At 62.3% G+C, this 11,208-nt stretch overlaps 2 protein-coding genes across 2 annotated transcripts in view; both read left to right on the top strand.

Moving 5' to 3' along the window:
* ELL (elongation factor for RNA polymerase II) overlaps nt 1-4,818 on the top strand; it is a gene marked incomplete at its 5' end in the record, with an annotated part of 18,076 nt that extends 13,258 nt beyond the window's left edge. Inside the window, 5 exons of the mRNA XM_042823888.1 lie at nt 190-691; nt 1,658-1,724; nt 2,482-2,653; nt 3,312-3,356; nt 4,040-4,818. Of these exons, the coding sequence (XP_042679822.1) occupies nt 190-691; nt 1,658-1,724; nt 2,482-2,653; nt 3,312-3,356; nt 4,040-4,144 (891 nt within the window). The remainder of the gene's footprint in view (nt 1-189; nt 692-1,657; nt 1,725-2,481; nt 2,654-3,311; nt 3,357-4,039) is intronic.
* Nucleotides 4,819-8,548: 3,730 nt separating this feature from the next.
* On the top strand, nt 8,549-11,148 carry ISYNA1 (inositol-3-phosphate synthase 1; the record flags this gene model as incomplete). The annotated part of the gene is made up of 10 exons (XM_042823889.1): nt 8,549-8,678; nt 8,964-9,085; nt 9,177-9,338; nt 9,476-9,605; nt 9,672-9,865; nt 9,946-10,095; nt 10,166-10,381; nt 10,477-10,641; nt 10,725-10,838; nt 10,931-11,148. Coding segments are annotated over exons 1-10 (1,601 nt in total), but the record flags the coding sequence as incomplete, so codon positions are not given.
* Nucleotides 11,149-11,208: the final 60 nt, after the last annotated feature.

Here is an 11,208-nt window from a genome sequence, read left to right as displayed (position 1 = left end):
GGGCTGTGCGCGGTGCTGGGGCTTCGGCAGGGCTGTGCGCGGTGCTGGGGCTTCGGCAGGGCTGTGCGCGGTGCCCGCTGCCCGTTCTCCTGCAGCCTCCCCTGTTCTGCAGCCCCGCACCCCCCCCTAGCGGTCGCGGTGCTCGAGCTCCGCCGGCGCTCAGATTTCCTTCTCCTTTTTCCTCCGCAGAAACGCTCCCAGCCGCTGGAGTTCATCGATCCCTTGGCCAACAAGAAGCCCCGGATCTCACATCTGGCTCACCGAGCTCAGCCCACCTTCAACGGGAAGCTGAACGCCAACGGGAAGGACGTCCCCGTCCCCATCCCCGTCCCCTCTGCCGCGCTGCCGCCGGCGCTGCCGGAGTCGGTGAGCTCCAGCTCCAGCCTCCCGGAGCTGCCCCGGCCCCACGACCCGCTGGCCGACGTCAGCAACGACCTGAGCCACAACGGCAGAGACTGCGAGGGCGCGGAGCCGGCCGACAGGCTGAGCCTCCCCGCGCCCACAGACTGTGCGCAGACGAGCAAACACAACTGCAGCTCGTATGTAAAAAGCAAGAAAAAATCCAAAAAGCACAAAGACAAAGAGAAAGAGAGGAAGGAGAAGAAAAGCGAAGAGAAGTGCAAAGAGGAGAAGCAGGACTGTGAAGTAATAAAAAATGCTGACTTAGTTAGTGTTCCGCAGGATGCGCCAGGTATGTGCCCAGCTGCCCTTCGTGCTGGCTGCTGTTTCTGCCCCAAATCCATCTGGGGAAGAGGTGGCCGTGTCCCTTCACGTGCAGGCACTGCCTGGTTGATGGGGTGTCATCAGCGGCCCTGCCTGCAAATCAGCAGTGCTGCTCCTCACCAAAGAGCCCTGCAGTTCTTTCCTGTTCAGCCTCTGGTGCTGCTCTGACCCACCTCAGCCCGGGTCGTGTTTCTCCTCGCTAAGTGAGAAGCTTTCTTAGTGCACAGGGATGAAAGGCAGACATCAAGACCTGCTGGAAACGCAGCGCTGCTTGATTCCAGACTTGTGTTTGGTGATGGTAACCGTCATCGGTGTCGTCATATCAGTCACCTATTGATGGGTAACTGCCGTGAGACGTTAGGCACCAGATTGAATGCAGGAGGTGGGGAGGGCTGGTAGAGAGCTGTGCAGCTGCCTCATCGGGGCTGGAAGCCTCCCTGCTGTCCCCCACTGCCCTGAGCAGCAGCAGAACAGTGCAGCTGTTGCTGCTGGGACGCGATAGAAGTGTTTTCCATCACGGCAGTGTAGCTCCAGCTCCCTTTTGATGACGTTTCTTGTTCAGTTCCGGCGGGTTCCCCCTGTTTGGGGCAGTGCAGGGACCTTCAGGGTCCTGTCTGCAGACAGTAGGTGGCACTCACAGGCAAAGCAAACCTTCCTTCGCCACCACCATCTTCCTCACTCGCATTCTGCATCTTCCTGCCTCCCTTCCCAGCCCCTCAGTCCTGCACCCCAAGCCCTGGGATTTCCCCACCAAGCTGAGGCAGAGCTGCTGCTGTTGGTGGCAGCACCTTCTCCTCAACTGAAGGCAAAAGCAGAAATGCTTTAGAAATCAATATCTGCACATTGCAGACAGGTTCAGGAATTCACAGTGCAATTGCACAGAAGTTGAAGAACGCCTACAAGAAAGCTTTTGTGTCTTTTGTTTCTTTTTCAGGTTTAAATGGGACATGCAATAACTCCAGCGTACCGACGTCAACTTCGGACATGCCGGATTATTTATTGTAAGTCACTTTATTGCTCACCAAATGGCTTTGGGGTCACACTGAGAGCTGAAAGTGATTTGTGTTGGGCTCAGGTGTTGCTTGGTAAACTTCACAGAGTGGGATTAAATAGAGCAAGAAGCCACAAACCCTGTGGTGCTGATGGGTTTTTCCGTCACAGAGGATTTGCTGCAGGAGGTCAGGTTTAGAGTCATCGTTAAGGCATGAAAGGACCACCATTAATTGGCTCTTTTCAGTGTAGCTCGAAGGTGCAGCTGTTAAACATGAGCTGCATCCAGGTGCCTTCGAAGGCACTGGAGATGCATTCTGTCTGTTCAGCGTGGTTTCTTGTCCCACGTTTGCCACACAGTTGTGCTGAGAGCGTTTTGCAGCGACAGCTGAGTGGCTCTTGTGCTCCTTTGGAGCCTCTGAGCGCTGGAAGCTTCGTGCTCCTGCTGTTCCAAGGTCTGGCACAGATGCAGAACTCCGTGTTCTGTGGGGCAGCAGGAACTGAAGCGCTGTGGCAGTGCTATCTGAGCGTCCTCCCACAGCTCCCAGCTGTGCCTCCACATCGCATCCTGCCTCTCCCTGATAAGGAACGGCTCATTTCGCACGGAGCTCAGGGCAGCAGCCCTGGCTGTTGTCCCTGTGCTGCTGTGGCACGGATCCCAAGGGACCGCATTGGTTCCCAACCTGTCACCCTGCTTTGGCGCCGCAGTGCGGGCACTCTGTGGATGGAGGACGTGGAAACTGATGAACAAAATTGTTCTCCCCCTAGAAAATACGCAGCCATTTCCTCTTCGGAGCAGCGTCAGAGTTACAAAAACGACTTCAATGCAGAATACAACGAGTACAGAGACCTGCACGCGCGGATAGAGCGGATAACGCGGCGATTCACACAGCTGGACTCCAAGCTGAAGCAGCTCCTGCAGGGCTCTGAAGAATACAAGGTAGAACAAAGAACCCCTTGGAGCTGAGACGTGGCTGCAGGACGGGCGCACGGCTCTGGGGCTGCTCTTCCAACAGCTCTGTGCTCCTCCATGGTGGAGCTGGGTGCGCAGCGCAGCGCTTGCTGACGGGGGAAAGGCCTCCCTGAGACTGCAGCCAAAAGCTGCTGGAAGCACTGAGCCCATCCCATAACCAGCCAGAAAAGCCCAGCGTGTGCAGATGGGAGCACAGCGGGGCTGGGAGGGCAGGAGGGCACACAGTCAGCTGCTTCTCTCCCATCTGCAGTCTTAATAACGTGGTGTTGCTCAGCTCCTGTAACTGAAGTCTCACTGAGTGCAGTGAGCAGATCTCACAGAGTGCCTGTGGTGCTCGATGCTCCCTCCGACACCCTTCTGCTCTTTGAGAAATCTTCCAGTTCCTCACCAAAGTGTTCTTTGTATCTCAGGGCAAAAATGAATCTGAGCTGCAGAGGAAATGTCTGTGATTCTGTCAGTGTGCCGTGGGATTTCGGGGCTGGGGCTGCAGTGGGGCAGTGCTGGGGGTGGGCAGCACGTGGGGGGAGCAGGTGTTGCTCAGAGATACCTGTGTTGCTCAGCTGCTGCTTTGGGTGGCAGAGCTGCTGACAGCTTAGAAATCAATCTGTTACCTTTTCCTTTTCAGACCATCCACGATCAAATCCTACAGGAATATCGGAAAATCAAAAAGGTGAGTGCCAATTTCTGGCCATAAATAAGGCTTCTGGGTGGAGCCCCGAGGGGCTGAAAGGTGCAGGTGCAAATTGCACAGAACCCAGCTTCCAAAGCGTGTCAGCACATCTTTGTGCAGCTCGAGCTTGTGCAAGAAGTGCTCCCTTTGTTGTTCAGAGAGGGTTTGTGGGCTGCGTGTGTGCAGAGTGTGTGTGTGTGCAGTGCAGAGTGTGTGCAGTGCAGTGTGTGTGCAATGTGTTTGTGTGCAGTGTGTGTGCAGTTTGTGCATTGTGTGCTGGGGAGCTTTCAGCTGTGAGCAGCACGGAGCGAAGGAGGGGACACATGAAATGGGTGCCTCTGCCCCACAAGTGAGAGCAGTTTGTGTCATGTGGGGCCGATGGGCAGCGAGGTGCTGCAGGTCTGGGGCCGCTGTGCCTGGTGGGCGCTGAGCTCACTGCCAGCTGGTTGGACTCAGCGTGGATCCTTTGCTGTGAGCGGTGGTGGAGGTGGCAGAGGCGGTGCAGCGGCACCTTGGGGCTGTGCGTCATCGTCTGCCCTGCAGCGCTGAGCCCTGCCAGCCCCGAGGGGCTCCGAGCTTTGGGCTCAGCTTCCCCAGCTCCGCTCTGCCTTCAGGCCCTCGGATGCTGTGAGCAGACGCAGCTCTGCTCGCTTCGCGTCCCTCACGGCGGTTTTTCTTTGCAGACCAATCCCAACTACAGCCAGGAGAAGAACCGCTGCGAATACCTCCACAACAAACTGGCCCACATCAAAAAACTGATAGCAGAGTACGACCAGCAGCAGTTCTGAGCGGTGGGAGGCGCCGTGCGGGGCTGCAGCAGGCCGCCATCCCTTCAGTGCCACTCGGCCCCGCTCAGAGACGAGCATCAGTTCTCCGTGGCTGAAGAATTTGGGGATTGCGGACGGGGGCGCGCGGCTGCTCTGCTTTTGGCCTCTCCGAACGCCGGAACGCAACCGATGGAGCTCTGCTTATTTCGAGACGCTTAAGGGAAATAAATCGCCTACAGCCACCGAAGCTCCCAAAGGTTAAAAATCAGTAGTTTTCACGGATTAAAGTTTGGCATGAAGTCCGATCGCCCCTCTGGGTCGCAGCCGCTCCTTCCGACGGCGAGGAGCTGCGATGCTGCTGGGGTCCCCGTGGCACCTGCGACTGTTCCTGTTGTGAGCTGTGTGCTCCCAGCACCCAGAACCACCCTGCTCTGTGCTGCCGTGGCTGCGTGGGGACGGACGGACAGACAGACAGACAGACAGGCGGCCGCGGGGCTCTGTGTGCCCCCTCCCCCCCCTGCAGCCCAGCCATGGCGCTGCTGGGCCGCGTCCCGCCGCCCGCCTTTGACTTTTGTAGTTTTGTACCCAGGGCGGCCGATTTTACGACTCGCCGATGAGACTGTGGTCTATTTTTGTATTTAAAACAAACAAACAAAAACGAACGAAAAGGAACAGCAAAAAAAAAAAAAAAGAAAAGAAAAAAAGAAAAAAAAAAGAAAAAATGGCAAAACAAACCAACAGCCACCAACCAACCAAACCCCGACCATCTGCATCTGCAACTGTGCCTCCCTTCTTTCAGGCCCGGCGTTTCCAAGCCTTCCCCCCGTGCTGAGGCGCTGTGGAGGAGCTGTGGGGCTGAGCTGCAGCGTGGGAGCCGTGGGGCAGCGCTTTCCCAGTGGGGCGCCTCCCCCCGGCTCCTCCCCCGGCCTTTCTTTCTTTTCTGCTTTTTCTTTCTCTTTTTTTTCTTCCTTTAATTTGGACTCTTCGGGGCGCCAGGAAGATGCCAAACAGCACAAAGGTGCCCTTTGAATGCCGCCGTTCCTTTCGGCCCCATCCGTCCCACAGCGCCTTCGGCCCCGGGGGGGAGCAAAGGAGGAAAGCTCTGCTTTCCCTCTGCAGCTCTTCCCTGTTTTCCCACCTCCTCCCATTCCTAAACATCCAAACGGGTCCAGCTGCTGGATGAAACCCAGTGGTAACAAAATTCCCTTCTGCTTGGATGCTTTGTGATGCTCGCGGTGCCCCAGGGGGGGAGCAGCACCCCAACCCTCCCCAGCGCCCCCAACCAACCCACCTCAGTGTCCCCAACCAACCCCAACCAACCCCAACACCCCCAACCAACCCTACACCCCCAGCCCCCCAACCCTCCCCGCCACATCCCAGCACCGGGGCCGATTCCTCCATGCCGACACTTCTCCTCCCTCCCAGTTGCAGTGGGGGTGGTTGGGGGTTGGTTTTGTTTGGGTTTTTGTTGTTGTTTTTCTTTTTGGCTTCTCGGGGGGGTGGGGGTGGGGGTGGGGATAGAGATGGATCCCTGATCTTTATACACCCGCTATGAGATATTTTTGCAAACAGAGTTGTATACAGAGATGTATGGTGTCCATTGACAATGTATATTCTGGAACTTCTACAAAAGAAAAAAGAAAAAGGCAAAAAAAAAAAAAAAAAGGAATATAAAAACGGAAAATATTTAATGAGTATCCAAACTGTGAGACCCAATTAGCAGCCAACGACTTCTCTGCTTCACTTTTCTTTCGGACTGCGTCGAGGGCCGTAGTCGGATCTGCCTTTTTGTTCTCCCTTGTAGAGATGAGGAAGTTAGGCCAAGGCCAACCCCGTGCTTTTTGGGTGAATAGCAGCCAGTTTAGGTGATTAAGTATGATCTTAACTTATTGATACTGTGTTTTACTTTGTAATATTGTACTGTGGATAAAACTATATTGAGCCATGGAGTTGGAGTTTACAAAAACGAAGCTTTTCACTTTGCCAAAACGTTACGACTTAAAGGCGGCGTAGTCTTCAGCTTTCCTAATCTTTTCTTAAGAGCTCTGGTGTCTTTTTTGTACACTAAAAAAGCTGAATGCTGATTTTGCAACATATAATAAATTCACTGTATTGGGAAACGATGCGAACAATGCGGGCCCATCTTTCATTCCAAACCTGGAAGGGGGAAATGGTGCGGGCTGGGAAAAAGCAAGGCGGCGCTGCTGGGGGGAGGCTGGGCTCGGGGCGCAGAGCTGCGCTGCCTTTGGTGGGGCTGCAGCAGCGCCAGGAGCGCAGGCCGCCCTGCGGTGCACGGAGGGGCTCCGGCGGCCGCTCTGGGCTCCCCGCAGCCGGGTTTGGGCTTCGGGGCCGGGAGCGGCGCAGCGCCGCCCTGCGCCCACCGCGGGGTCTCCGCTTCGCGGCCCGAACTCCTCCGCCTCCGGAGCGGCGCGGGGATCGCAGGCGGGGCCGAGCGGTGCCGCATCCCGCGCTGAGCGGCTCCAGGTGGGGGCAGAGCCGCCCTCGACGCCCCCGCCCGTCGCTGCGTTCCCGTCCGTCACCCGAGGACGCCGTCGATCCCCGGCCACGTGCGGGTTTCCTCGCTCCGATCGCGGGCTTCCGTCCCCTCCCGGTGTCCCCGGGCGCCTCCTCCGCACCCCCGGCAGCCGCAGACGGGGTCGGGCAGAGCGCTAATGAACTCCGAGTGGAAATTTACTGCGTTCCTTCCGTGCCAACGCCGGGAGGATCGCGGCAGCTTCCCGCTTCTGTGCGCCCGTCGGTGGGCGGCCGCGGTCACGGGGACGCGGGGAACCCCGCGGTGCCGCCCCGAGGCGGTGCGGTCGTTTCCCCCGCGGCGGCTCCGTGTCGCGCCCGGTGCGGGCACAGCGCTGCGGGCCGCTCCGTCTGCGGGGCTGAGCGCCTTTCCCGGCGGCCGGAGGAAGTTGGTTAGGATAACCGGATAAGTGCCCCAGATCCCCCCCACCACAACCCCGGCACGCTCGGATGGAGCCGGTCTGTCTGTCCGTCCGTCCCTTCGCACGCGTCCATCCGCCCTCAGGTGCGCGGGTCCTGGAAGGTCACAGCAAAAGGACGCGGGGACGGGGATGGGGACGGCAAAGGGGTGCGGAGGGAAGCATCGCACGCGGAGGGAACGAAACCCGACGGGAAAGGACCGCGAGGACCGCATCCCAGAGGGCACGGAACGGGACCGGAGCCCTCGCGGGGGGGGGGTCGTGGGACGGGGGTCGCGGTGCCATTGCTGCGGGGCCGTGCCGGTCGCCATGGCTGCACAGCGTTGGGTCCCCGCCAGCCCCGAGCTGCGAGCGGAGGCGTTGGGCACGGAGCCCACGGTGCGAGGGAACAGCGCGGCGTGGGAGGGGTGGGAAGGAACAATGGTGGGAGTTGTGGGAGGGGGGCGAAAGAAAAAAAAAAAAAGAAGAAGGAAAGCAGTGGAAAAATACCAGTTCTCGGCCCCTGGCAGCGCTGCCCGGACCCTCCCCGCCCGATGGATTATTGTACAAAGAAATGTTATTTTTGTTTCAATAATTTGCTGAGGCGCTGGAATTCCAACGCGGGGTTCGTTTTGTCCTCTGAGGGAGCATTGTTCCTCCGACGCCCGAGGTCTGGACGGGGCCTTCGGGGCCGCCCGCATCCCCCTCTCCCGGAGGTGTCCCCCCGTCCCGGCCGTGTTTCCCCCTCCCCCCCCACGTCCCGCAGCCCCGACGCGGCCGCTCCCCGCGCGCTCTGCCCGCTGCTCCCGGTGGTCCCCATCCCCGCTCGCCCCCGCGGAGCCGCAGCCCGGGGCGGGGGGTGGGCGGCGGTCGAGCTGTCCTCACGCCTCGCGGGGAGCGCGGGTGGGGGAGGACGGAGCGCCGGGGGGCCTCGGGGCGTCGCTCCGCTCCGGGGGATGCTTTGACACGGATTCTTCCCATTGAAACGGGAACCGGGACCTCCTCGCCGTCCCGCCGCTCGTCCGTCGGTGACCGGGACCGAGCGATGCAGTGCCGCGGGGTGTCCCCGCGGGGCTCCGGGATGGCCGAGCCGGGGGCCGCGGGGGGGCACGGGGGGCGGGAGCTCCGGTTCGCGGTGCCCGGGCGCGGTGGCACCGTGGGAGCGGCACCGTGGGAAGGCGCCGGGCCCCCCCGCCGCTCCGGAAGCCGCCGGCGCGGGGCAGTGAATGGGCGGAAGGCAGCGGCGGGACCCCCCGGCCCCGGTGCCACTTCCCCTTCCCGGGTCAACGGCCGCTTTCCCTCCTGGAGGAGACCCGGCCCGGCCCGTCCGCTCCCAGCGCCGGTGAGAGCCGGGGCGGGGGGGGGGGGGGGAGAACGCACCGGGCCGGGGGGCTGAGCGGGGGGTCCCCGTCCGGAGTCGCGTTCGGTGTCCCCTCTCGAACCCCCGGTACCGGGGCACGTGCGGGCGGGGGCTGCGGGGGGGGATCCGGCGCCGATGGAAAGTTTTGGGCTGGGCGGGGCCAGGGGGGGCGGGCGCTGGGAGCCGCTTAAGGGCGGGAGCGGAGGGGGAGCCCCGGCCGCGCTCACATCCCCGCGGGGCAGCGCCGGCAGCCGCCCGGCTCCAGGTGAGTGAGGGGGAGGCGGGGGGGGGGGAACTCCGCGTATCCGTCTGTCCCCCCTCGCGATGTCGGCCCCGCGATCCGCGTCCCCCCGGCGGCCGCTCTCGTGCCGTCCCCGCGGGCCCCGCAGCGCCCGCTGCCCCCGTGGGAGCGGAGACCGCGCTGCCCCCCCGCTGCCGCCCGCGTACCCGGCGCCCCCCCCCGCCTGGCGGTGTCCCGGGCTCGGGGTCGGCCCCGTCGTTCCTCGCCGTGTCCCAGCGGCGGGGGTCGCGTTTTCTCCCATCCCAGCAGCGGGAACAATGGCAGAGCCCTTCGTGGTGGAGAGCCCCGACGTCGCGTACGGCAAAGACTTCATCGAGGCGCAGTACACGTACAGCACCGCGCACGTCTGCAGGGAGGGCGGTGTCACCAAGGTAGGGGACGCGGGGACACCCTCGGATGGCATCGCCGGGCCGCCCCGCCGGGTGCCGCCGTCCCGACCGCCCCCCCCCCCCTTTGCCGCAGGTCCGGCCCTGCTCCACGCGCTTCACCTTCCGCACGGCGCGGCACGTCCCCCGCCTGGGGCTGATGCTGGTGGGCTGGGGGGGCAACAACGGCACCACGGTGACGGCGGCCGTGTTGGCCAATCGCCTGGGGCTGTCCTGGATGACCAAAACCGGCCGCAAGGTGGGTGTGGGGTGAGGGGTGAGGGGGCAGCCCTGCCGGCTCCCCTCGTTTTGGGGGGGTGGAGGGGGGAGGGGGGGTTGGGGGATGTTGGGCTCTTTGGAGGTCGCTCACCCTTGCGTTCTGCCCCCCACCTCTAGAAAGCCAACTACTACGGCTCGCTGCTGCAGGCCTCCACCGTATGCCTGGGTGCCGGCCCCACCGGTGATGTCTACGTGCCATTCCGGGATCTGCTGCCCATGGTGCACCCCAACGACATCGTCTTTGATGGTAGGAGGGGCGCTGGGGTGGGCGGGGGGGAGGGGGCCGCGCACTGAGTGTGACCCCATCCCGCAGGGTGGGACATCTCCTCTCTGAACCTGGCCGAGGCCATGCGGCGCGCCGAGGTGCTGGACTGGGCGCTGCAGGAGCAGCTGTGGCCGCACATGGAGCAGATGAAGCCCCGACCTTCCATCTACATCCCCGAGTTCATCGCCGCCAACCAGGAGGAGCGGGCGGACAACGTGCTGCGGGGCTCCAAGGCTGAGCAGGTGCTGGGGGTGAGGGGTGGGGGCACACGGGGACGGCGGGGGGACGCCACGATGACCTGTCTGCGTCCCCATCCCTGCAGGTGGAGCAGATCCGCAGGGACATCCGGGAGTTCAGGGCGAGCAGCGGGGTGGACAAAGTCATCGTGCTGTGGACGGCCAACACCGAGCGCTTCTGCGATGTGGTGCCAGGGCTGAACGACAGCGCTGACAACCTGCTGCGGGCCATCGAGGTGAGGGGAAGGGGGGGTGGGGGACGTGGAGGGGCTGTGCTGCAGTGCTGAGCCCTCGGTGTCCCCGCAGCGAGGCCTGGAGGTGTCCCCATCCACGCTGTTCGCCGTGGCCAGCATCCTGGAGGGCTGCGCCTACATCAACGGGTCGCCCCAAAACACCTTCGTGCCGGGCGCCGTGGAGTTGGCAGCTCAGCGCCGCGTCTTCATCTGCGGGGACGACTTCAAATCGGGGCAGACGAAGCTGAAGTCGGTGCTGGTGGATTTCCTGGTGGGCGCCGGGCTGAAGGTGCGTTGGGACGTGGAGCCGGGTTGACCTGTCCACCACTGATCCGACTCGATGGTTGCACGGTTCCCTGTTGTACCCTTTGCCCCCCCCCCCAGCCCAGGTCCATCGTCAGCTACAACCACCTGGGGAACAACGATGGGAAGAACCTCTCAGCGCCGCAGCAGTTCCGCTCCAAGGAGATCTCCAAGAGCAACGTGGTGGATGACACAGTGCAGGCCAACCCGGTGCTGTACGGCCCGCAGGACAAACCCGACCACTGCGTGAGTGAGCTGTGGGGGGAAGGGGGGGCGCAGAAGGAGGGGTCTGCAGTGGGGGCCGGGTGCTGACGGGGGTCCCTGTGCAGGTGGTGATCAAATACGTGCCCTACGTGGGGGACAGCAAGCGAGCGCTGGACGAATACACCTCAGAGATCATGATGGGAGGCACCAACACCATCGTCATCCACAACACGTGTGAGGTGCGGGGCTGTGGGGAGGGGGGGGGCAGGGGGTGCAGCCCTACACCGGCCCCTCCCCATCCCCCCCCCCCCCGCTCTTCCCCCACCCTCAGGACTCATTGCTGGCCAGCCCCATCATCCTGGACTTGGCCATCCTGACCGAGCTTTGCCAGCGCATCACCTTCTGCACCGACAGCGACCCCGAGTTCCAGAGCTTCCACAGCGTCCTCTCCATCGTCGCCTTCCTCTGCAAAGCCCCCCTGGTGCCCGATGGGACCCCCGTCGTCAATGCGCTCTTCCGTCAGCGCAGCTGCATTGAGAACATCCTGAGGTACCCGTGGGGGGGTCCTGAAGGAGGGGGGAGGGGGGGGGCTGTGGTGACCCACAGTGT

Source organism: Centrocercus urophasianus, unplaced genomic scaffold, assembly GCF_019232065.1.
Source record: "Centrocercus urophasianus isolate 14NV4802_14NV808 unplaced genomic scaffold, USGS_Curo_1.0 seq_221, whole genome shotgun sequence".
Classification (NCBI taxonomy): Eukaryota; Metazoa; Chordata; class Aves; order Galliformes; family Phasianidae; genus Centrocercus; species Centrocercus urophasianus.
The sequence above is the reverse complement of the archived record's forward strand: the minus strand, read 5'-3'. Positions and strand labels throughout refer to the sequence as shown.